The sequence below is a fragment of the Pelmatolapia mariae genome, linkage group LG5 (assembly GCF_036321145.2).
Source record: "Pelmatolapia mariae isolate MD_Pm_ZW linkage group LG5, Pm_UMD_F_2, whole genome shotgun sequence".
NCBI lineage: Eukaryota > Metazoa > Chordata > Actinopteri > Cichliformes > Cichlidae > Pelmatolapia > Pelmatolapia mariae.
In genome coordinates, this window is record NC_086231.1 from 17,581,913 (window position 1) to 17,607,239 (window position 25,327).

Genomic DNA, 25,327 nt, shown 5'->3' on the forward strand with positions numbered 1-25,327 from the left:
GTTATTTTTGTCCTGTGGGAAAAAAGAGGGAGGAAAAAACACCATTTTTAACTAAATCTGCTGTCAGTCACAGTCAACTGGTGTGACTCGGTGCTCACAGGCTGGTCCTGTGAATGCCTGCAAAACAGAGAGCGTGAGGCCTGATTGTAATTATGCTGGAACTAATATGCTTTTCAAAATGAGCCATTATGAGCTAATGCTGCACTGCCAAAGCCCTGTCTGTTTTTGTCCCTCTGTCTTGGATAGTTTGCAAAGGTATGGCTGATATTGAGGCCATGGGTTATGATATCAGAGACAGCCTGACTAGGATGAGTGCCACTTTACTTGATGCTAATACTGCTGACAGGTGAGATAGGGGATAAAGCACCTGCATTGCTGCAAAACCATGATTTTTTTTTTTCCTTTTTTATGATTCTGAAAGTAAAGTTTTAATCTTCTGGTAAAATGGTCTTTTGTTTTTGCATTGTAATTCCTTCCTCAAAGTATTATTTTATTTATATATTTTACTTCTAAATAAAAGCTCTAAAATAGTTTTATTTATTAGTATCGAGCTATCTTTTTCTTGTGCTTTTTAGCACCAACCAAACGTATCAGATGCAAAAATTTGGCCAGGATTTTTAAATGCCGGGCGGGCGTGAAGTTTATTGGTAGGGTGACGTATCGTAAACCTGTAACCCCGCAGATCATGTGGTTAATTGTGCGGATTGATTGGACAGCTGTCTGTTTAATCAGGATTACTTCAGTGTCTCGGGGGTAAAGGTGGAGGACCGGAGGAGTCCGAGGGTTTGGAGGGAGAATGCGAGGAGCCCTGGAGGAGTAGGTGGGGAGGGGGTCGACATGAGGACGAGTTTCGAGGAAGCGGGGTGATGAGGATCCCATCTGCCTGTGTTCTGTCTGCAAGGTCAGCAGAGGAGCATCAAGCAAGAGAGCAGGCTTTAAACCTCACAGTAACCTTAAAACTATTAACTAGCAGCTCAAGTCCTTCAAGACCAAGAGGAATGTGCTATCTAAAAGGTCTGCTCAGAATTAAAGCATCGCTGACGCAAAGTCACGCTGAGGTGAAAGGATGTGATTCTTCACATCTGTAAGGTTCACGTGTACTATAGACCCCACCCCCACTCGTCACCGACCTTATTTCACTATACCAACAATAGTTCATATAATAAAAGCAAAACTCTACAAAGCAACAAACCCACATTAAAACCTTAACGAAAAATTGCTAAATATTAAATATAATAAATATGTTTATTCTAAATAGACCTCCTATTGAATGACATAGACATGGATGTGAAACATCTCAAGAAAAAAAATACAAATATGTGTTTTTTGATGGATTTTCAAAATAAATATATTAAATAAATAAATCTTGAAAATATCTTCAATAAAATCTGATTAATTTTCCCAGTTGGTAAAATACTAACTGCAAAACAGAATAGTAGAAATAGGTGTATATAAAATGTATGCAGCAGATCTGTACAGTAATATGCATGTGTTTACTTGTATCATTGACTTTTTGCCTTCTTAAACTTATCAGATCAGTCATATTTTGGGACTGTAACTTGTAATACTGTAGATCAGTGTTGTATTATCTTCAAGTCGGTCCTTAAACCCGTTTGTGCAATACCCATCTCATTTAACCAGTGCTAATTTGAATCTTTATCAGGTATTTACTTTGACAAAGCAGAGTGCAAACCTGATTAATTCCTGTTTATAATGGGGCACAATTTTAAATCAATATTGAGGCAAAACCTCAGAGGGCCCCTGGAGGAGAGTACACGACACTAATCGTGCCCACTGGATGCCACATAATTAGATTCTAATTGCACAATAAGCAATGAGACAAGGCATGAGTGGTTTATCAATATCCCACGAACATTTGAATGGAAATTACAGCAGTCGTATTATATAAAGGTCTAATCAGAATGTACCTTTTTTGTGCCGAACAGACCATTAAGGAATTGACCTTGACAACCCTGCAGGGATTTTGTTCAGTCATATTTTGTCTTTGTCTGTTCACCTTGGCAAATAAGTGAGGAGAAAAAGGAGACATGAAATTTTGATTTTAAAGTGTTTTGTACCGAAAACAGCCGAAGACGTGGCTGTTTTCTCTGTATGTACTTGTGTGTGCGTGCATGCGTGCTTGTGTTTAACTGGCATATATTCAGACCACGTTTTAATTCCTCCGCTCTTTGGATAGACTTGTCCTTTATTGCAACTCCGCTGCAATCAGTGTCGGGCTCTCTCTCACCCAAATATAGTCAGCATATAGATGAGTTTCACATCCAACCCCATTCCCAGTTGGCTCCATACAGCGTGTGCCGTGTTCCATTTTTCCTTACTCATTACAGGCAGGGCCGCTGACCTCGTGCTTCTGGTTCATGTACGAGAGCAGATGTGTTGGCTCTGCGGGGCTTAATGACGAGCAGAAGTACAAGCTATTGTCTGCTGAGGTGCTTAGGAGTCATTTGCCTGCTAATGGGTGCTAAATGTGACAAAGATTGCCACATCAGTTTAGTGACAAAATAGTCAGTGAAAAAAAAACCCCCACCTCGAACAAAGGGGAGGACAAGAAAATTGGTTGAGGAGGAGAAGACTTTGGTGTCTTTTTCCGAACCCCTTGAGAATGTGTCGGCTCTGGCCCCGGCGTCTCCCTGTAGGACACAGAGGTGACTTTGGAAAGTGATCCGCAGACCGCTGGGCCGGTCTCAAGTGTCGTCATGGCAAGTTATTGCCCAAATGAATGTACGCATCCTCATGAAAACCAACAAAGGGATATGTGGTGTATGTACATATTCAACTTTGTATGTTCAAGGGTGTTCTGCAGCGGAGTGAGCTTGTGCTTCAAGAATCAATCTTTATTAAAAAGGATAAGACTGAAGAATTGATTTAATGAATGCGGCCTCATGTCCTGCGGACACATGTAATCCGCAGAGAATCATTGAGCATGAGCTCAGGGGGACAAAAAATGTTCGTAGAAGACTCATAGAGTGGCCTGTAATGATAGTCTCCATATAATCCCATAATTCCTTGTTTAATTAAACTCTGGAGCTGGCCTTGAGACTCCGCCAGCTCTGTTGCTCTTTTGTTCTCACAGTTGTTATTTGGAGGCCAGGTCTGAGTATTCTTTTGTCCACTTATGTTGAAAGATTTGACTAGAGTGAGCTACGAGCGGAGATTGGAGCTGTAAAACAACAAATCAGTCGCAGGCGAGACACTCAGGTGAGCAGCATAGTTTTTTATTCGAGCTGAATGGCAAAGGGCCTCTGTCAGAGGCGGAAATCTCTTCATGCACCCTCTTCTTCAATATCTCTCTTTATTTTCCCTCTCCCACACTTTCTGGACTGTGCGTGATGCAATCCAACTAGGCCTGGAGCAACACTGGCACATCACGCAGCCTTGTCAATGTCTCAATGAGGAAATTATGAAAATATGAATTTTATGACATGAAATGAAAAGGGCCATGTAGTTTGAATAGACATGCAGAGGAGGTGAAAATGATGCAATTTTCTAAATTCAGTTATAATGGTAATGTGCAATGGTAATGCATATTTGCTGTCAAAAATTTCCCTGTCGGCCTGGATTGTACAGCTTTGTGCTGTATCTATATTCCTCGAGCAAAAATTCAGCTTAGTTGAATGCCTAAAAAGTAATGTAAAATGTGTTCTAATTCATTTAATGACAGCAGATGGAAACACATGGGACTGAATGGTTTTGGTGTGATATTGTGTTCTATTTTATACATTTTGGCTGCGCTGTGTATGAGCAGTGTGCCCTGGGCCAATGACAGAGAAAAGCAGGGTGAGGAGCAGCAAGGTGGCCTGTGCAGATTAACCCCTCTACCCACCAACACCCCACTCCCCCTCAGCTCTCTGCATTCACAGCCTCTGGGGCCCCTCTCAGAGGCAGGATTGTATATCAGGGGCTCTTCTATATTAAATAAATATCCACAGATTAAGATAATATTCTCCCAGTTGTATACTGAGAGAAAAGTAGCTGTCATTTGAATCCACTGTGTTGCCAGTCCCCCACTCTTGAGACTACAAAAGAGGCTCTTTTAGAATCCATTTAATGCTGAGTTTATGATAAGTTTCAACCCATATTTGCGGCTATTTTCCCCCCTCACCACTCAGTTTATTCACATAAAAGGCTTCTTAGCTTGTTTTCATTTAGTGATGATACATCTGGCCCTCTGTCCTTTCCTTTTCCCCTCAGGTAACCGGACAGATGATGCTTCAGATGTCGATTCAGAGCCCGACTTGCCTCTTAAAAGGAAGCAGAGGCGCAGCCGCACCACCTTCACCGCCGAGCAGCTGGAAGAGCTGGAGAAGGCTTTCGAAAGGACGCATTATCCTGACATCTACACCAGAGAGGAGCTGGCTCAGAGGACGAAACTTACAGAGGCCAGAGTACAGGTTAGACAAGCAGTACCAGTACTCGGACTGATAAGCATGCACCCTGTGATGTAGTCAGACTGCATGAAAACGCATTTCCGCTGGTGCTCGGCTGTGAAGTTTGGATCATTTTGAGACCCCTTTGTCTGAGACATCAGTACGCAGCAAACATCGCTTTCCCGTTAACTCTGAGAACATGCAGCAAACCTTGTTACACTGTGTTTGGTTTAAAAAAAAAAGAAAGAGTTCCAGTGATTTTTGATGCTGCAAACATCCACCTAAGATGAAATCTTAAAGGTTAATTTACATGAAAAATTAGCAGCAAAGTGTTCAGTAGTTTATTTGTAATTTAGGTACATTACTCCTTTAAGAAGCGCATGTGTAATTGAGGTTTAGCTATGCTTTGTGCAAAAAACCCATCAGTGCTGAAAATCACTGAGCCCTAGCCCAATACAGAAGACTTAAGGGATTCTGTGTTGCATAAATGCTAACATCTAACTAAAGCAACAACTAAAGATACTGCAAAGAGCAATATCTTTTTCCCAAAACCTAACATTTGCCTTCTTTTACCCATGGTACTGGTGTACACATCCATCAGGGCCGTATTGCCCCTTTTTGTCATACTTCACTGTGCATGTAAGGAAGCTTGCTGTCTACCATTATCTTTCATGTTCAAGTACTTTGACAGAGATACTCCCCTCCTTCGCACCTCAGATCCGGGGACCTGTCCTACAGCCTGAGTGCCCTGCAGTTGTATGTAAGCTTGGAGAAAGATATGTACAGTAGAGTTATAGCAGCAGCTGTTCTACCAAAGATTGAGGGAGAGAGAAAAAAAGGGAGAGGAGAGAAAGGGAATGCATTCCTGATGGATTTCTCATTTCGGCCTTTGGCCAGGATCTCATCCCATCACTTTCAAGCTCGCCGCTGCTTGTAAAACCCTCCACATATCACACAGGGCTCTTCATCCTCTCTGGGGACCCTATGGTCCGACAACAACATTAATCAATCAACTGCTAGTAAAAAAAAAAAAGGGGGGGGGCAGTCTGGGGCACCCCTCTCCTCTTACCACAGTCATTCACACTACCCTAACCCCTCCAACTCCTCACTGCATGCTAACTGTGCATCACACTCCAAACATGCAATTGGGTAACTGATTCCACACATGTCTTTGTCCATCTTGAAACCCCCCAACAAGGATGTCCAATATGTCTGAGTGTGTAATGCCTTACTCAGGGAAGGAGAAATGTATCTCACCACTGTTACAAGGCAATATATTTGAGGGGGGTTTCTTTTAAAAGTGTAAGAAGCAAGTCAAGACAAGATAGTTATTTTATTGATTTAAAAATAGCATTCAATTTTGCATTTTGATCGGACAAATATAGCCACACAAACTAAGCAAACCTTATGACAGAGGTGATATAAGTATATACATCTTTGTAGTGCACTTCAAAGTCATCAGGGAGAGTGGTCCCTCTTTGGGTTTAAAAGAAAAATTCAAGCGTGACTTAATGTCTATCTCATGTAAACATGAGAGCAGGAGAAAAAGAACATGGAGCAACTGCTGCCTCTCTGCTGTTAGATAATAGACTTAAATGATGTCATGTGAAAACCTGAGGAATTTGAGACATGGCTATAATTTGTTAATGCTGTTTTGCTCATAATCTAATTCTTTAAGGCTTTGAAAGTCTCAAAAGGTCAACTTAAACTTAATTTTCTGAGAAGGTTACAAAGAAAGGGACTCTGGTAGCCAAAATATATTAATGCCCAAAGTTGCCCTACAGTGTGACGAGCATGTTTCAAGGATTGTGGTTCTAAGAATTTTCTGATAGTTTTATCTCTGTGTTTTCCCAAATATATCTCGGGGTTTGTTCTTAATGACTAGTGGAGATGCCACATAAACATTTCAGTATTTAAACAGTGAGAGAGAGAATAGAAGCTAAACATGAAAGGATGTTGTTTAAATGTAAATTTGCCAGCTTGTGCATGTGAGTGCTATTTGTATCACTTTGTTCGGGAAATTTCCACCAGCTGGGCTTCCATATAGGTGCCCAAATGGCCCATCACAGGGCAGAAGAGAGGAGACCCTTTGGCCTGAGAGAAAAGCCTCTCCAGCACAGCTGCAATGACGTATCTTCCAGATGTCGTTCAGAGACTTAACCAGGGTTTGGGGCTGAGAAACTGTCCGTAGGAAGGGGGGTGTTGGAGGAGGCTCATAGACTCATATTTTAACTCGTATGTGTGTCAGCTGTCACGGCTCGCTGTTATCCATTTGTCATTAAACACAGCGATAATGTGAAAAGCAGTTTTTAGGTTCGGTGCAGAGGTAAAAGCACTCGTGCGGCAAGCACCTCTGCAAACATGGCCGCGCTGGCGCTCAGCAGCCAGAGCTCAAAGCCGTGTTGTAAATTAAACCGCTTGATTCTCGTTGAAGTGATGAGTGTTTGGCTTAGCGCTGACTCACAACCCAAACTCGTAAACAGAGCTAACTCCCTTGTGTCTGCCCTCGCCTGCCATTTTAAGACCCCTTCACCATCTATCTTTATCAACCTTGCTGCCCCTTTCAGCAGAGCTACCAGCACTCCCTTACCACCCCGAGCCCTGCAGTGGTTTTATCACCCCAACTGACAAATTGTGGGATATGATCCATATCTCTCAGCAATTAGTTCCAGCCTGTCTCAGTAGGAGGGGACACTGCCAAGTCTACCTTCACTATATCCTCCACTGATGCAGTATGCTCTGCCACTTTCCATCTGATAACCCCTCAGTTTTAACAGGAGCAGGCAGCAAAGCCATTCCAGGAGAGCAGCGCTTGTGTTTGTTCCCTGTGTCGAGGAGTGGACCAGGATGGGGAGAGCTGCGCAGGCCTCCGTAAATCAGCTCTAGCAAATGAAGCAAATTACATTCCCCTCTATTTAGACTGAAGTTTCCAAAGAGACTGACTCCAGAGTGTCGGCTGAGGCTCATCATCTCAGCGTGCTGCTGCTGCTGGCTAGCTTTCCCGAATCTGTCACATAGGTCCCCTTTCATTACCAATAAACATTCTCCATGTAGCTATTATAGTTAGTGGAATCTAATAAGATATAAGCATTGCTTTTACAAAGTGTGCAAATCAATTTGGTAAAAAGTTTCTCTCTTTATCTGTGGCTCGCGCTGACCTGTTGGTGCATGCAGTGAGCAACAGGGAAACAGGCCTCGGTGGAGTCTGTGTGCCGGGCCGGCCTCTGTATCTGTACGTCACAGACCAGTGTAGCTGAATTCAGACTAACGCTGATTCAAGCGTTCCAAATAGCTGGTGAAAATATAATCTTAATGTCAAAAGGTGATACACAGTTCCCTGACTGTTAGGTCGTCATTGAGTTTCAGCAGAAAAGGCACGATGGATCTGGTTATTGTTGCCACAAAATCCAACGGGCAACTACATTCCCGCCAGTACGGGTTTATTTTTCATAAAGGAATAAATAGGATTTGTGTAGATTGTACGGGAGAAATTGTTGCAATGCATCAGTGTGAATGTTCTAACAGTTTCTTATTATTAGAATTTAAATGACTTTGGTACAGTGCTTCTGTACTTCTGATACTTATCAAGCTAATCCCACTCTCCTCACAAATTCACACTCCTAGCTACTTTAATTAGCATAGTGCCAGTCTGGAAGGCAGGCAGGGAGGGAATCAGAGAGAGGGGAGTGGGGAGTGGGGGGTGAAGAAGAAGAAGAGGGGAAGGCGAGAGGAGGGGAGGTGTGAGGGAGGAGGTGAGGGGGGTATTGCGTGGTATGAGACAGAAGAGGATTTGTGTGTTGAAGCTGGTTGCATCACCCCTCTGTGTTTTCTGTGGATATGAAGTCAGCAGCACATTTTGTTTTGTCATTATCTCGGCTCTTGGTATTCATCTACCGAATGGTGCAAATTGGCTCCTGAAAGGCGTCACACATTCAGTACTTGTCTTTGACAAAATAATTCATGGAGGATTGTATAAATGGAGAATCCTGAAATATGAGTGATCCTATTTAAGAGAAACAACACTGACAGGTTTTTACTGCAGTGCAGTGTCACGCCTTTACAGTGTTAGTGTGAGTGTGTGCGCGCGTGTGTCATCGCCGATCGGCGATAAGAAAACGCCAAATGCCACTTGATCACTGGGAGTCGATTCTGCTGGCTGAGGGTGAATGGAAGATTACATGCAGCGAAGAGATGCATGCAGCTAAACACAGACACGAGACTTAAACTGTCCTGCTCCTTGTCGTATTTGCAGGGGGGTTTTGTTTTTAGTTTGAGGTGTTTCAGGTGTGCATCTACAGCCTCTACTCTGGTTGCACTCGACAACAATCTTCACTCCCAATGTTGAGTTTTAGATCTCCTCTTTTCGCCGTTCCTCCCAAAACTTCCTCCATGAAGATCCAGAGCTGCTGTGCAGGCCTGTCCAAGTGCACTAGATGCAAAAAACAGTTTAGTACGTGAAAAACAAAGCACAAGTGAGCCATTGGAATTCAACTGCACACTTGTAGGTAGATAGGGAGTCATGGAGAAGTGCTGCAGCTCTCTGTACTGCAGAGAATTAAACCGGATTGGGGATAGCAGAGGAGAATCTGTGGTCCAAGGTGACTTTGTGATCAGGTTCCAGAGCGCAGCCTCAAATCCTCAGCTTCAGGCTGTGTGTTAGTCAGTGTGAGAGTGGATGTGTGCATGTATAAGACTGTGCAAGTAATGTATGCATGTGTGTGATAGTGTACAGGCTCTTGAATACATGTTTATCCCAGTCTGTGCTAAGAGCCCAGTGATTGCTGGAGAAAGCCATTCAGTCTGTGATACATGCTCATCTTCTGTCCAATATGTTAAACATTGCATCCACTGTTTGTGCATGCTGACAGAGCTGCAGCCTGTATGGTAGTCTGCAAAACTTTCACTGTTGAAATTCTCAGAGTACTCCAGATTTCAATAAATCATGGTGGTATTCCTGAGTTTTCTCTGTGTGAGACTTTCCAGCAGCTGGAACAAGATGAGAAATGATGGAGATCAGACCCCTGTGCTGCAGAAATAGCTTTTCCATAGTAGTATGATAGATGAAATGTATATACTAAATTATTTAACTGAACATTTGCACTAAACTAAATTTGCGCAAACTTTGTATGTCAGATTTCAACAAATGTTCATAATTAGGACAAAATAGGTTTAATTTAAAAAAAAACAGTAATTTGAAGTAAAATATATAAATATATAGGCAAAGTTAACAATAGGAGGCTGTGAATATGTAGGAAAATGGTGAAAGCAAAAAGTGACTTCAGTGTTTTAAGTGTTTTTGTGGCTACCATGATGGAACAGCTCCTTCCTAAGCTCAGATGACAAAGGGAGAAGGAAGTTAAAGTGAACATAAAAGACGAGTGGGGTGAGTCGATGAGGTCGGAGGTGAAGTGGCACTGCGGGGTGGGGTGAACGGGAGTGTGTGGAAGGAAGGGGTGTACCCCCCGTGTCCTCCTCCCCTGAGCCTAGGCAGCTGTTTGTCTGGCCCAGTTGGAGCTTAGTTCAGACTTTGGACCACGCTCCACTACATCCCAATAGCAGAAATTTCCCGAAAGCCACACACACCACATTTGTTTTGGAATAGCTGATTGAGGGATTCAGACGTAGTCTTCAGGAGCAATCGGGCTTGAGATAAAGATTTCCTGTTGGTTTTCCACCTGCATAATTGAGGTTTGCCCTTTTCTCAAGTGCCGACACAGTCATCGCCTGTTGCATCTTATTTTCTTTCTCCTAAGCACTCGCTACTAAACTGAGTAATAGTCGAAATAAAAGAAAGGAAAAGAAAAGAAAAACACCAGAGGCAGTGAATGTGTGTGAAAAGAAGCACATTCAAATTAAGATCTCCGATGGGCTGAGATCCCTTGTAGCCTCTACGAGTTTATATGTATGTTTGTGTGTACAAAAAGAGGCAGCCCCCAAAAAGCAGTGAGTATGTCGCTGTGTAAGTCCCCTTGAAAGTGTCCCTCTTTAAGACCTGTTTAAAAGGGACGCCCCCTCTTTGTGTCCACTGTTCTCTGTGGCGTATGGAGGGGCTTTTGTCCCCTTCTTTCATGTGCTCTCACAATAGCCCTGGCCGTTTGAAACACAACAGTAGATGAACTGCGCTGACAGTGTATTAAACTCTGATGAATTGCCTGTGCGAGGCATAGATCAATGTCCTTCAACCCTTAGCACACAGTGAAACCCGGGCCTTGTCTTGGTTAAATGGAACAGGTTGCAGGATCTTTTCAAAAGGGCTTGATTATATTCATGTTTTGTTGAAGCAGAAGCCTTTTTAAAGTGTGTAAATCTTTGCCGTTCCAGAGGGTCCAATTTTTCCCCCCCCTTTCATTCAGGGAAGTGACATTGTGTGTCTGCGCTTCAGTAGCGCTGCTCATTTTGCGAGCATTTTTGCTGTTTGTAGCCTTAGAACTTTGCGTTTCGACTCTGAAGTTAAAACCTGTTTTTTTTCCCCTTTAAAAACAACCACACAGCCACACTGAAACAGAACAATAGCTATAAACAAGTTAACTGTGCTTCCAGAAATGGGAAAAATGGGCCTCCCTCAAAGCATGCAGCAGCTTCGCAAACATACTCGAGGTGTGTGATGCTGAGCCTAGTGACCTACCTCTGACCTTTAAACGACTCCTTCCTTCTGAAGTGGGCTTAGGGCAGCCTGTTTACATAGATCACAGCCTCAACCACTTAAGAAAGACAGGGACCACACTACTGAGCTCCCACAGCACCAGCAACAACACTCACGCCAACCAGCAGATTAATTGCAGGTGGCAGGAGCCGGCGGACTCCACTGAGAGTCTGTCGGGGTTAAAAACAGACGACGCTGAAAACAACAGCTGAAAATGAATCAAATCAAATCCTGTGAGCCATTTGGATTCATGCCTTTTACAAGATCCGGTTTATTCCCGCAGGTCTGGTTCAGCAACAGGCGGGCTCGGTGGCGCAAACAGGCCGGGGCCAATCAGCTAGCCGCCTTCAACCACCTTCTTCCTGGAGGATTCCCACCCACGGGGATGCCAACTTTACCCACATACCAGCTACCAGAGTCCAGCTACCCCAGCACCACACTATCGCAGGGTGAGGTTGACACAGCATCCAGCCAAAATATACTCTATGTTCTGTTCTCGGAGTGTAATCAAATTTAGGTAACTATTGCATTAGTCCTGCTTATTTGTGGTATGCCATCCATATTTTTTGTGGTAATAGTGTCATAAATTATGTCTGAATCATGTGCAGCATATAAGAACCATGCAGCGAGCAGTTATCTTTACAATCACATCTTTGTCACAGTGGGACAAAAATAAGGGTTGTATTATGAGCAAAGGTCATTTCTGTCCTTTAAACTTTTCCTGTGTAAAGCTGCATTTCTACGTGCCAAAGAATACACAGGAAGGACACTTAATGTGTGACTTATGACTGACTGAGCTCAAACTGTGAGGCCTCTGTGAGGATTCTCGGTGGGTCTCAACCCAGATTTTAAGAAAATTTTAAGAAATTTCCCTGATTTGTTCTCACCTGTGCTCATGTGTGTTGTTTTTTATGTCAGAGGGCAGCAGTACATTGCACAGGCCCCAACCCTTGCCTCCATCCTCCATGCATCAGGGAGGTCTGAGTGCTGACAGCAGCTCTGCTTACGGTCTGTCGTCCAATCGCCACAGCTTCTCCAGCTACTCTGACACATTCATGAGCCCCTCAGCATCCAGCAACCACATGAACCCCGTTGGCAACGGGCTCTCCCCGCAGGTCAGTCCAGTGAACTTTCATCACTTGTCTGCATATTCCCACATAGGTGGCGTTCACACTCTTTAGTGTACCAAAGTCCCTCCTCCCCCTCCTCCTCTCACACTTCAGAATGTGTAATTGTATTTGACTGCAAATTAAAATTCAGAAACAGCGTGTTCAGCAAAATAACTGCCAGTGTGGGCTTTTATGTTCATGTTCCAAAGCCCTGGATTTATTTTAGCTACTCTAAATTGCTACATTTGTAAAACAATTGGATTAACATCAACAAATTAAAATTCATCTTGATAGCACCGCAAGTACTCAAGCTGCTCCAAACAGCGGTTTCGACTTTCCTGGGACATCTAAATCCTGCACAGCACAGAGAGAGAACACATGCAGATGAAATAATTAGCTAAAGCTTATAAATGTATACCCATAATCTTCTTCACGTAATTGTCTGCAGCTGGAGGACTCCAGTGCTATGTGTGATTTTGTTCATGTCTTTACGGCGCGATTTACAAGCATCTCTGAGAAGGGTGGCACAGGCTTTCCTATAAGTTCACCTTGCTGCTCACTTTATCTCCTTTTTTAATATTACGGGGACCACCCTGGGTTTCCCTTTGAAATAAAAAAGGATCTGAAAATATCATCCCCACCCATTCTCCTTTTGCCATCTTAAAGCATGCGGCTATATGTGCACATTTGTTTGCCTTCTTCTCTCTAAATTGCTGGATTTCAGATGTTTAACCTCTTTGGACTCCTCCATTAATGAGCATTTAAATAGGACTCTGTGGTAAGGGTTGAGCTTTAAGTAGCAGAGAATGAAAAATGATTTGTATTGATGCAAATCGTGTGTACGGAGTGAATTATACACAATTACCCATCAATACTGGCCAGTCTTGCCCACCCTCACCAACAAGATGTGGTTAACAGGCAGAAAATAAGATTGAAATGGTGTGTAAAGAGTTGAAAATGAATTTCAATGCTGCATTTGTCCACAATTACCCCGTCGTTCACACGTGTTTTATTGGGAGTTTTTTTTTTTTCTTTTTTTTTTTCTTCAAATATTTCTCAAAGCAGATTGGAAACATTCTTGGTATTACCCTCTTTCTTCAGAGAAGAAAGAATTAAGGATTTTGTGACAAAAAAGAGATTTTCTCTCCTTCTGGAGCGACGGAGGATAACATGGAGGCTCACAGCGTGTTTGATTGTTAATCGTGGCACAGGGGCTTTAACTGCTAATGCTCTCACTGCAAACCTGCAGAAAAACACCAGGAACATGGAGTCTTTTTTTTTTTTTTCATTAATGGCTCTCTAATACTGGCGTGGGGTACACTGCCGCTTTCTCTCCTTCTCTTCGTAGACATTCCAGAATGTGTTGGGATATTAAACATTTCCTGTCATAGTGAGGATTAGGACAGGAGCCTTTGGGCAACTGTGCAGCTTGGATTTTCAGTATTCAATTACTCTATCGACATGGTTTGACAAAAGTCTTTGTATAAAACAACCTAAAATAAACTTTATTTGTTTATTGTCCTTTTTTTTAGATTTATATAATTATTTTTGAAGTTAAACTGTGTTTTTTCAGCTTTCATGTGTGGGGGAGTTTCCATATGTATATGGTGTGGATGTTTTGGCTGCGCAGTAGTTTGCACCGCACTGAAGTGAACGCATGTAAAATGATGTGTGGCATTCCTATCAGTCTCTCAGCGTGGACATGAATGCTCCCACTGACAGCAGAATCAGAGTTCACTCCCTGGTGCAGCATCCCGCTGTGCTGGGCAGCTCCTATCTGTCCCCCCTCTCACTTCACAAGCTCGTCACAGAAAACTCAAGACACAGAAAATTCACAGAACAAACAACCGCTTTAACATCTCAGAGTCGGAGAGGGCTTTGTCTTCTCCTTGCATTTAACCGAATTTCAATCAAACGACGGCTGGGTCTCATCTTTGGAAATTATCGGCACGCGTTCCACACCTCGCTGTTTATTTTTCGTGTTATTTTTTTATTCCCCTGTTTTTTCTCCTCCTTTCCTGTAATTGAAAAAAAAATCAACACAAAGAGACTCTCTATCGAGATGGAAATGAGAATATGATATTGTAAGTTACACACGGCATCTGTTTGCTCGAGATATGCTTGTGCATTGGAATGTGCAAGCTATTTCTTCAAGTGCCTGGCATTGATGGCCTCGCGGTTGCTGTAAAGATTGACAAAAATTCTCTGATTCGCAGTAAATGGGCTGCGGTGGCGAGGTGCCAAGTCTGTAATGGAATCCTGCAGCGTTCAGCAGTCCCGACAGGAGCTCGCGTCCATCCCAATCCCATAACCTATCCCGACAGCACACATTTTCCCATTACAGGCAGTGGAAAAGCCATCCACACTCAAACTGGTTGCTGTCATTGTGGGATATACAGCGTGTTTGGCTGGTTGAGGGAGGCAGTATATTTAGGGGTCATGGGAGTGAAGCTGTGCATGGCTGGGCAATAGGTATGAAACCAGAAGTGTGTTTTGTTGTTGGTCTTGTTTCATTTAGCAGCACAGCAGGTGTTGGAAAAAGGTACAGGCAAGGGCATCGAGGTTAGGCATTCCAGCCATCCTTACCTGAAGAGTTAAGCTTGACGCCTGCTTTTTCTCTCTGGTCTTTTTTCATTTTTAATATTCCATTTGAAGTAGACCTCTTGACCTTTCATCGCCACGATACTTTGTATATTAATTTTGCACATGTAAAAAACAAACAAACAAGCAAATTGGCTTTCTTTCAGCTGAAGAGGTGCGCTTTAACAGGCAATCATCTCTCAAGCACGCAGCACATTTTCAACAAATCCCAGTAATATGAGGCTGCAAGATACTTTTCAAATGATTCTTTGAAGCAGCGTTCATGGCCATTGCATTTGCGTGAAACCGTTTGGGCTGAATTCCTCATTATTGCATGACAGGGACACCTGCTGGGAGAGGAAAGAAAACAACGGCACTTGCTGAAGCCCAGCGAAAGGAGCTCAGTGGCAGAATTTCTAGAAATATAGAGGAGGAGGGGGAAAAAGGGGAACGGGAAGCATTTCTCTTGTTGAATCAAAGTGGGAAATGCATGCAGGGCCTGTTGTAGGGTGTCCTTATGATAAGGAGACGTGATAGGGAAAGTGGGAAGTCTGTGAGCTGGATAGGTATGGTGGATAGAGATTTTATTGCTGTTTTGATGAAGGAAGTTCACAAAGTTTTGTGAGGAACTTTTTTTTCTGTTTTGCAGTTTTATGAAAGTGTTGTGTGTTTTGGAATGACAAGGATGTGTGTATCTGAGGAGGGCCTTTGGGCTGTGTGAGTGGGCCGGGCCTCCACACACACGCACACACACACATGTACACACACACACACACACGTACACGGGATCAGAGGCAGAGCGGCTCTCACCCCTGCCTCCCTTTGATCTGTGTCCCCAGGCCTGCCTGCCCGCGCGGCGCTGCACCGTACCACGCACGCTGACACCATGCTCACCAGCGACTCCCCACAACTGTCTGAGAGAGATAAGCCAGGGGAGACTCCAAACTGTGCTGCTGCTCTTCCATTAGCTAGCGCAGACGCTTCTTTTAAAAATGGGATGAATTATTTTTAAGAAGCAAGCTCTGCCGTTGCCAAAAAAAAAAAAAAATGGAGAGGGGAAAATGTACGGAACAATCTGGAGCTCTGGCTTCATTCCGCCTCCCTCCCTGACTTCTAACAAGACATTCTGCACCTGAATACCAATGAGAGGGGGAGATTCATGTAGTCCCCCACATTATTAAAACTTGGGCATTAAGCCTCTCACCGGGCACTGTGTCAGCTGGCAGGCTCCACTGACAACAAATCAAAGGGGATGAGCACATAGCCTGCATTCATAGCTCAGCCACTCGCAGAGCAAGTGGGGGAATACATACTGGTTAATTAGAACTCCCATTAAAACAAATACTGTTTCAATTTGGCAAGTATAAAAAAAGATGTAAGAGGCTTTCAGAAAAAAGAGACCTGCTGTCGGCAGTTGCCAAGAAAATCCAGGGACTGTAAATCATATCCACTGGCTATACTGTTTCTGCACAGATTATTAGTGTTGGCTGTTGTTTTGCAACACTTTTGAACTCTGAGGAAAGATTTTCTGTCTGCGACACCGAAGACGTACCTCTGCGTGCGCTGGCCTTCTGCTTTGTGATAATACATCTTGTTTTTGTTTTCGCCGCTTGCAGACGAGTGTGACGTGACTAATAATTTTCTTGCTCAGCTTAAACTTGATGCTTTGTGACAAAAAAAAATGCTGTATAAGGAGCCACCTTTGCAGCATGCATGCAAACCTCGTTTTTCCCCCTTGCAGCAGAGACAGTGCTTTAGCTCTCTAGCCCCTGTTTACCTGAGCCATTTGTTGCTCTCTCCATCTTTCAAAGTCTCTTGAGCAGCCATGTGCTGCCATTTTCTCTTACGTTCCAAAATATCTTTGGTTGGAGCTTGGTGTATTCATAATCTATTTTTCACCTACCAACCTTCCTTCCCTCCACTTGGCTTTTTGTCATCCAGCGATGCCTTGCCAATAGTGCTTTGCTCTCTCTCTCTCCCTCTCCCTCTCTCTTTCTCTCTCCCCACCTTCCGCTCTTGCTCCAACTCTCTCCCCTGGAGAGGCAGCTCTTCTCCCTACGCCCAGATGAAAGGCTATGGCGGACAATAAAAATGCTATTTAAATGCAAGGGTGTTTGTGTGCGGGTGAGAGATATTTCCTGCTGAAAGTGAGCTGCTGCATCCTGATAAATAGTAAATATAAGGGAATGTGATTTACATTTATCTTGCAGAGGCAGCCAATATGAATTTCAGTAAATCCTAGAAGATGGGGATTTAAGGAGGAAAAATGACTGAGACTGATTCACATGCTGTGTGTCCCACGCAGTTGAAATGCCTATAAGGTGGAGAGCGGCACTGCCTTTATGAAAGTATAGGCACAAATATCGATCCTATCTAAAATACCTATTGCACACGGGCGTACGCAGTGTCACATGCTCATCTGGCGGGGATTTCCTTCCTCATACACAGACAATTTGAAGGTTACTTGTATCATCATAATGATAATAATAGTCATAATGACATAATGTAATAATGTCTGCAGTAACAGCCTGCTTCACAGGTGAAGTGTCTGTGAGGCATATGCTGGGTGACCTGTCTCTTCGGGGTGAAGGGTCAGGGTTCAGGGGGTCATGGGATGGCTTGAGAAGAAGGAAGGCTACTTTGCTGTGAACCTGCCCCGCTAGCCAGAGGTTTGGGATGTTGTCGAGCTGCATGTGGTTCCTTTTAGTTCCAGATGCCACTCTGACAGGTGCATGGCTGTGATTAATACTAGCTGACTTTTTTTTTTCCTCTCACCCATTCTGTCCCTCCTTCTTTCTGTTTCTTTCTCCCTGTCCCTCATTGGTTTATTGGCTCTCCCTCTCTCTCACTCTCTCTCTCTGTCCTCTAACCTTCATCATCGTGGGCTCATTCTCGTGACCCCTTTGCAGAGTTTATACCGTGCTTCCAGTTTTCACAAGGGGGGATCGCAAAGAAAAGGAAAAACTTACAAAAAATAAGCTTCATTGCATGCGCATTTCTGTATCTCACTCCCTTCTACATCCAGACAATAAGATGAGAATATGGGAGGTTGTTGGGTCCTCAGCTGGTTGTCTCATGCAGCAGCTCGCCCCTTTCAGTCTCCAGCTGAGAGCTATTTCACTATTTATTTACATGTAATTATGGCTATGAGGTGCAGATATTAACACTGTCAAGAACAATTTGACCTGACATTTTTCACTAGACCTGGCCCCTGCTGTTTTCAGCAAACAACCCCCACTCCTCCCCCCTCCTCTTCTTCTTCCTCCCTCTTCGTTTTTCTCCTTACTCCCTCGATCAGCCGTGCTTCTTGCTTCTCTCTCGCGCGCGCGCTGTCTCACACACACACACACACACCAGGCCCTGCCTTGCTGAAACCACTCTCCTGGAATCAGAAAATCTGCCGTTTAATTTAGAAGAGGCGTTGGAGCAAGGTGCGGCGAGCTGAAGTCTGTGTGCATGTGTGTGCCCGCTTAGAAGGGGCCTCTCTTGTTCCCAGTGGCTGAATCCATCCCATAGTTACTCAAGCATATCACTAGCAGAGAATAGAGGATTGCTCCCCACACGTTCTCCAATTGCAGCCCAATAGACGGTATATTAACCTCTGGTTAGTGCGGGGCCAAGTTTATAGCTTATGCTGTGGGATGTTTAGGAGGGGAGTGGGGTGGGGTGGAGTCGGGGTCCTTTTTCCAACTTGAGCAGCTGTGCTTTCTGGAACGCTAAGGCCGCCATGAGCATTTAGCTTAATGGAAATTTGCAGAAACACAGAGGGAGCGTGTCTAGCATTTAAAATAAATATGAATTTTATTCCTCTTCCACTTATTTAAGCTTCCTTTGGTACGTGCGAACAGCTTCATGGAGCGCAGAGGGGAGACGCACAGGCACAGAATGGCTAACATGTTGTGAGGAGTGACAGCTTGTTCCAGCGCCCGCTAATCGTCCTCATCTGTGCCTGACATGTCAATGCCCACATTCTGTCAGTGCCAATCAGCCACTTAATTGAACACAATTAGCACCCCACCACAACCCCCCATTTGCATTACATTCTTCAAAGGCCCATTTCTCTCCCTCCAGCACCAACCCCCCCCCTCCCCCCCCACCACCACCACCACCACCACCATTCTACCTCTCACTCTGCTTCTGTCTCTTCATCCTGTGGCACTAGTGGAAGACACTTTTCAGTTTTTATGAATGTGCCCCGGCCAATTAAAGCAGTGGCATGCAGGCCTGAGCCCGTCATCTGCTGCCTGCCACCATCCTGGCTTTCTGCTGCGGCCCCACACCACCCCTCGCGCCACCTCCACCGTGACCAAAACGCTTTAATTCAATTTATGCAATCACTGTTATTTTTAAATAGTCATTTTGTCTGCTCAGATGAGGGGCCTTACTGCCCGCTGGGCCGGCCTTCTCATGTGAGGGATGGGGGGAAGGGCGGGACGCTGTGTGAGCAGGAGTCGACTGACTTGGAGGGGGGAGTCACTGATATTTTCATTTGTTATTTATTTCCTTCATTTTTTTTGTTTGGTTTCAGGTTAAGTGTTTGATTAGGATTTTAAAAGATTTAAATCAAGTTTTCATGTAACATTTAATGACCTAACATAAGAAGTCTGCCTGTTCTTTGTATCTTTCGATGTATTAAATACGCACATTTCTATATAGTTAAGGTTTTATTTCATATTTTGACTGTTTCCAAAGTCAGACACTTTCCAGACTTCTGGGCTACAGAATTAAACACTATTCTCTTCCTGTAATCACACCCCGAGGACTGGCCTTCAAATATTGATCTGAAATTCAGTGTCATCACTGTGGATCTTTAATCGTTCTTTGCTGGAGCGAGTATCAGCCAGGCAGATCTGCTAAGGTGCACAATGTTATTCTGCACTACTCAGATAACTTACAGACATTTGGAGTGCTCATTTTTCCCTGTCTGCCCCAGTGACCTCTGCCTAACTTAAAGGTACATCTTGGGGGCATTTTGATTTGGGCAGAACGGGGAGGTATCGGTGACAGAGGAACTAATCCAGTATTGCGCAGATTAAGAGTATTTGTGGAGTGGGGTGTGTTGGCGCTGGCGCTGGGAATGGAACAGAAGGGGCTCCTATCAGCTCTCCAGGCAGGCTAGCCCTCAGGCCAGTGCAGTCCTACAGGAGTCTTTGTACTCCCCAAAGCCTCCACTCTCCTCTCGCTCACGCTATATCACTCTCTCTGCTGCCCCCCTCGCCTTCTTTCTATAGGCTATCATATTCTCAGCACTCCATTTCCTCACTTTACACTTGTGAATTGGTGTTGTTTTAATCCAGTGCAAGGGTGCATTCTTATTATTATCAGGTGCAGCAGGGACGACTGCTCCTATAAGGAGACACGAATGTGCTCCATTTCACTGCCTTACACAATGTAAAAAATTAAATAGTCGAAGTGGAATAATGTTGACTTTTATGATCTCGTAATGATTATAATAGCTGAAAGAAAACTCAGCTCTTCCGGCACATTCCCATTCTCTTTCTTTACTGTGTTTCTTTTCTCTCATTGTGTTTTTTTCTTGTATCACTTGCAGTGTTTCAGCTCTGTCTCTGTCACGTTGTTTTATTCCAGAGTGAAATCCAACAAAGAACAACTCGTCAAACATTCGCGCAAACAAAAAAATGTTACAAAAAAATGTAATTTGGCTGTTGAAGAAATTAGGGGAGGGGAGGGGGGTTTGAAAGGGCCTCTTTTTGTCTCAAGTGTGCTATTTATTTATCTGAAAGGATGCACATTGTATCCATTTACACTTCCCGCACTCACTTTGCCACAGGCTGGAGGGCTCAGAAGTTGAGAGAATTAATTACTTTTTTATTATTATTTATAAAGTAATCTATCTGTAGAGAGAGAGTGGAAAAGGAGGGGGGCGGGTGTGAAGGGAGGGGTGTTGTGCGCAAGAGGCAGGGAACGCCCTGGAGCATTGTCCTTTAAACTGGGTCCTGGCTCACATTATCTCCCAAACCAGCACTCACACAACGTTAAACAACAAACGAACTCTGGGCTGCTGAGGACGCCGTATGCGAGGCGAAACAGGGAGGTGGGGGGGAGGCGGGTGCAGAGAAACAGGGAGAAACTCTGCTCTGCAAGAGCATGCTGTATGTATGGATGATAAATATAATGGCCTTTCCTCAACTCTAAAATTTGACAGGAATCCAAACTCCTTTTCAACTCTTTATTAATACGCCCACGTATTTAGTGACAGCCATCAGCTTCCTGCCTTTCTTTTGTTTGTTTTTTTAATTCAAGACAAAAAGCAGATCCCTCCCGCTTTCTTAGAGTTCATTCATTGGCTAGAACTTAATATCTGCAGAGGCTGTTTCACGAGCCACACAGAAACAGAAATATGTCAATGTATCCAGCCACAAATGGCATTTACGAGTTTATGTGACAAAGTATCGTTTAACACTTGAACACTTAGGGGGGAAAAAAACTTTATGGGAACATCAAAGTAGCAAAACCCACCAATTAAAACTGAACCGTGTATCACATAAAATGCTGTAGGTGTGGGTGGAAGAATCCACTCTGAACTTACCTTTCCCCACTAAGAACACTTAAATTATAACTGAAAACTGTGCTTGAGATCCTCACAGATGCCAACACTTGTCAGCCTCTAAAGTGGCCGACCCATCTAAAATATCCTGCTAAAATAGCAATGCCGCAACATGTCGCGATAAGAAGTCATTTCCTTTTGAAGAGCTTTTATGAGCGTGAATAATAATAGAGCCAGTTGTTGGCTGTCCTATTTCATAAGGAAGCAATGTAATCAAGCTTCAATTAACCAATAACTAAAATAGGCTCATGCCCTCCAGCTGTCTCTCTCAGGACATTTTACTAGCTCCCTTTTTTTTTCTTTTACTTTAAGGAACCCATCCAAACATAACCCTTCATCTTCCTCACATTGTGCACTTCATCTCCATATGGGAGGGAGCATCACATGTGTCCAGCATGAAGAGGGCTATGAATCTCCCTCTTATGGATACATGTCACATGCTTTGTTCGCAGATGTGGAGGGGACGGTGGGGGTTTCCTTACTGATAGAATTAACATGTGGAAATGACTAACCAGCCTTTATGTTTCTAATGTGCTTCGAGTGTTTCGTATTTCTAGGGAGGCCCCTTTCTAAAGATATGATTAATTTGCAGAATATAGTTAATTTTCCCTCTGAGGGATAATCCTGGCGTGCAGCATCATTTGTGGACTGTTTTGGCTAGCTCCTGCGTTGGGTGTGTGGTTGCTACATATGTGTATGCATGTGTCCGTTTGTGCATGCATGCAAACATATGTCTGCCTCTGTATCACCCCTGTGTAACCACCTCTATGATGGGCTAATTGGTTTAGCAGCCAAGGGGCCAAAGGCCAGTGCAGCATAGCAAAACTCAACATGAACCTGATGTTGAAAGGAAGGCTTCGCTGCTATAGGAGGGAAGCATGTGTGGGACAATTGCCTTTTTTTTTTTACCACACACACACACACACACACTCTACACTTAGGCTTTTTCACTTAACGAAACTCACAGCATGAGAAAACAAAATTTTTCACAGCGTTCTGGGCCACTGTGCTTCAGAGTAGAGGAGCACCAGAAGTAATCTCTTACATTTTAACATATTGTGAGGCCTTCTTCTGACGAGCGTCACATGCTATTACATTAATCTAGAATATTGAATTGGAAGCCTTTATGCACTGTGAATAATATACACACTGTAATATTCAGGCAAGCCTCAACCTGCAGTATCAGCGGCCCGCTCAGTATGGTTTGTGGAGCCTACTTTGTGTGGGGATCTGAGGGGATCATTTACCAGTTCCAACTCCATTACTATTCATGAGATGGGTAGGCTAGGGGCGAGGGATTAGGGACTCCCTTGGTGCTTGTTGTGCTGTAGGCTCGGGCTCAGGCCTCAGGCTCCGGGACAGGGGCTGTCTGGCAAGGATGGTTGGTCTATTATCACCCTGGGACCCGTCTGTCCCACAGCAGAACACTTACTGGCAGCGCCAGCTAATGGAAACTGTGTCTCTTGTTCCCTTTCTCCTTTTTTTAACCTCATCACCCTCCTGGTATCCTCCCTCCCCTCTGCTCTTTAAAAAAAGATGGGGAAGTTTCTCCCCTTTCCTATTTCAAAGTTGAAATGGTGTATTTCTATTGGCATCTTTACCGTGAAGTGCTGGGATGGCACTATACTTGCAAAAAAAAAAGTACTTTCCCTCAACTCTGTCAATGCTTTGATCCTCAATTTTCCAAGTTTCTAACATCCTCTTTCCCCCCCTCCCCTCCAGGTGATGAGTATCCTGAGTAACCCTAGTGCTGTACCCTCCCAGCCCCAGCACGACTTTTCCATTTCCCCCCTGCACAGCAGCCTGGAGAGCTCCAACCCCATCTCAGCCAGCTGCAGCCAGCGCTCTGACACCATCAAGAGTGTGGACAGCCTGGCTTCCTCGCAGTCATACTGCCCTCCTACATACAGCGCCACCAGCTACAGCGTGGACCCCGTCACTGCAGGCTACCAGTACAGCCAGTATGGCCAGAGTAAGTAGACCCTGTATGTGTATACTGTTGTTGTTGCATAAGCAAATACTTTCATGTTTTTGTGACAAAAGCTGGTCATTCTTCTCCATCCCCCTCTTAAGCTGACTAAATTTAAAAAGCCTATGAAGTGATGCCCAGTTCCCAGGCAGGAGAGCCTCCTGACCTTTGCACCCTGGTTGGTGGAGGCAGACACGTGCTCTTGATAAAGACCCCACCACCACCACCACACCACAACCATCCATTTACAGAGCTGCCTTAGTCACACCCCACTCCACTTGGATGGGAAAGAGAAGAGGGCCACTTCAAAGAACGGCACACCCTCAGGGGCCACAGTGTCCTCTTGCCCACCTCTCTTTCCCTCTTTCTCCTATTTTGATCACACACACACACATGCACACACCCTCAGGGCAGGAAAGAGTTTGCTTTATTAGATTAGCATAATTGACTGATGCTGTCACAGCCATTCACAAGAGGTAAAATGAAGCCCACTTCCTGAACAAACCAAGCCAGCATCGGCTAGCTGACATTTGTTGTTTATTTTCAGGTTCTGGTGGTGATCTGATGCTTTTGTGCATCTGGTGATTTTCTTTTCCGAAATGTGTTTGTGTTATGCGTGAGTGCGGGCGAGCGCGTGCCAATCTGTCACGTTTTTGTGTGTGCGCACCAGTGTTTTTGTCAGCAGCAAGAAACTGATGGCAGTGCGGATGTGAGCTGATGTGAGGTTAATTAAGATGGTGATTGAGCACAGTGGATGGGTAATGAATGGAAGAGAGAGGAGAGGAGCTGCTGTCTGAGGATGAAAATGATCGGCCATGTGGAGTGTGGAGGGCATGAAATCAGAGATGCCAAGTGTAATGAAGACTGGCACACAGAACACACACGGGGAACTGTCTGAGTGACAGCATGGAGACTTTACCAGGATGCACATGCTCTGTGCCAGCAGCATGCCAACCTCAGACAAGGGACAGGGGAGGGGTTTTTATCTTTCACTCTCTCTGTGTGAATTGTTTTTCATTTGACTCATTCTCTTCTGCCACAACTTGTTTCAGCCTTAATCAGAGGAATGAAATGAGAGTGAATAGGACATATGTCCCAGGAATCTACCACCTGTCTAACGTTTGTTTGTTTTTCCTTTCTGTCTTCTTTTGTTTGTTTGTCTGTGTGTATAGCTGCTGTAGACTACCTGGCTAAAAATGTGAGCTTGTCCACCCAGAGGAGGATGAAGCTTGGAGACCACTCGGCAGTGCTGGGGCTGCTGCAGGTGGAGACGGGACAGGCTTACTGAAGCCACTCCGGACAAACCCTGCACCTCTCTCTATTTCGCCCTCTGCCACCCTCCTCCATGCTCCATCAAGTCTGGACTGCAACTCCAGCTCGTCTATCTGCAGCTCGGCCATGACATCAGTGAACAGACGCGCGCCCTCACTCTGTACCAGAGAAAGTGACGCTTGTGAGAGAGTGAAAAGTCCCTTTTCGGGAATGGAGCTAAACTTTTCACACCACCAGGCGGCTCTGCACCCTTTCTCCCCACCCTTTGGGCATAATTGCCCGCTCCTTGTACTCATATCCCAGCCTCAGACCTGTTTATTTTACTCAGTGGGCCAAAAAGGACCCCCAGATGACCAAAGGATGGTCAGCATCATTGGCCCAGATTCCTCCTTGTCATGGCTGCAGTCCAGCACACATTTAGAGCCATCAACAACATGTACTTTTGACCTTGCTGTTCATAGTAGTTAACAAAGCCAATATCATTTGAACGACTCTTCTTCTTGTTCTTTTTTGATATTGTTAAGACTATTGTTGCTGTTATATGATTATGGTTAATGTGATTTCTGTTGTTCTTTGATTCCATTCGTATCTCTTTTCTCCGTTAGATGTCGATGTGTAAAACACAAAGAATGACTGAGATGATCTGGGAGCGATTGTCTGTTGCATATGCATGTTTGCGTGTCGGCACACAGTCACACAAAAGAGGATGATTGTTTTCCAAGCTGCTGTTCCTCTGCCTGTTCCCTGAGCTCAAATGTTCGTGAGCGATTTGACCTTCCCACTTTCATATTCGTCTTG

The 25,327-nt window shown here is 44.4% G+C and overlaps 1 protein-coding gene across 3 annotated transcripts in view; it reads left to right on the forward strand.

Annotated features, from left to right (window-relative positions):
- The window catches only part of pax7a (paired box 7a), a 40,762-nt gene extending 16,162 nt beyond the window's left edge, over positions 1–24,600 (forward strand). For 2 of the 3 annotated variants that reach the window (XM_063472997.1, XM_063472998.1), the window contains exons 5-9: positions 4,213–4,412; positions 11,315–11,480; positions 11,950–12,146; positions 23,011–23,260; positions 24,430–24,600. In XM_063472997.1, coding sequence (XP_063329067.1) covers positions 4,213–4,412; positions 11,315–11,480; positions 11,950–12,146; positions 23,011–23,260; positions 24,430–24,545 — 929 coding nt within the window. In that variant the 3' untranslated portion in view covers positions 24,546–24,600. The remainder of the gene's footprint in view (positions 1–4,212; positions 4,413–11,314; positions 11,481–11,949; positions 12,147–23,010; positions 23,261–24,429) is intronic. The other variant, XM_063473000.1, reaches the window with a different exon arrangement.
- Positions 24,601–25,327: the final 727 nt, after the last annotated feature.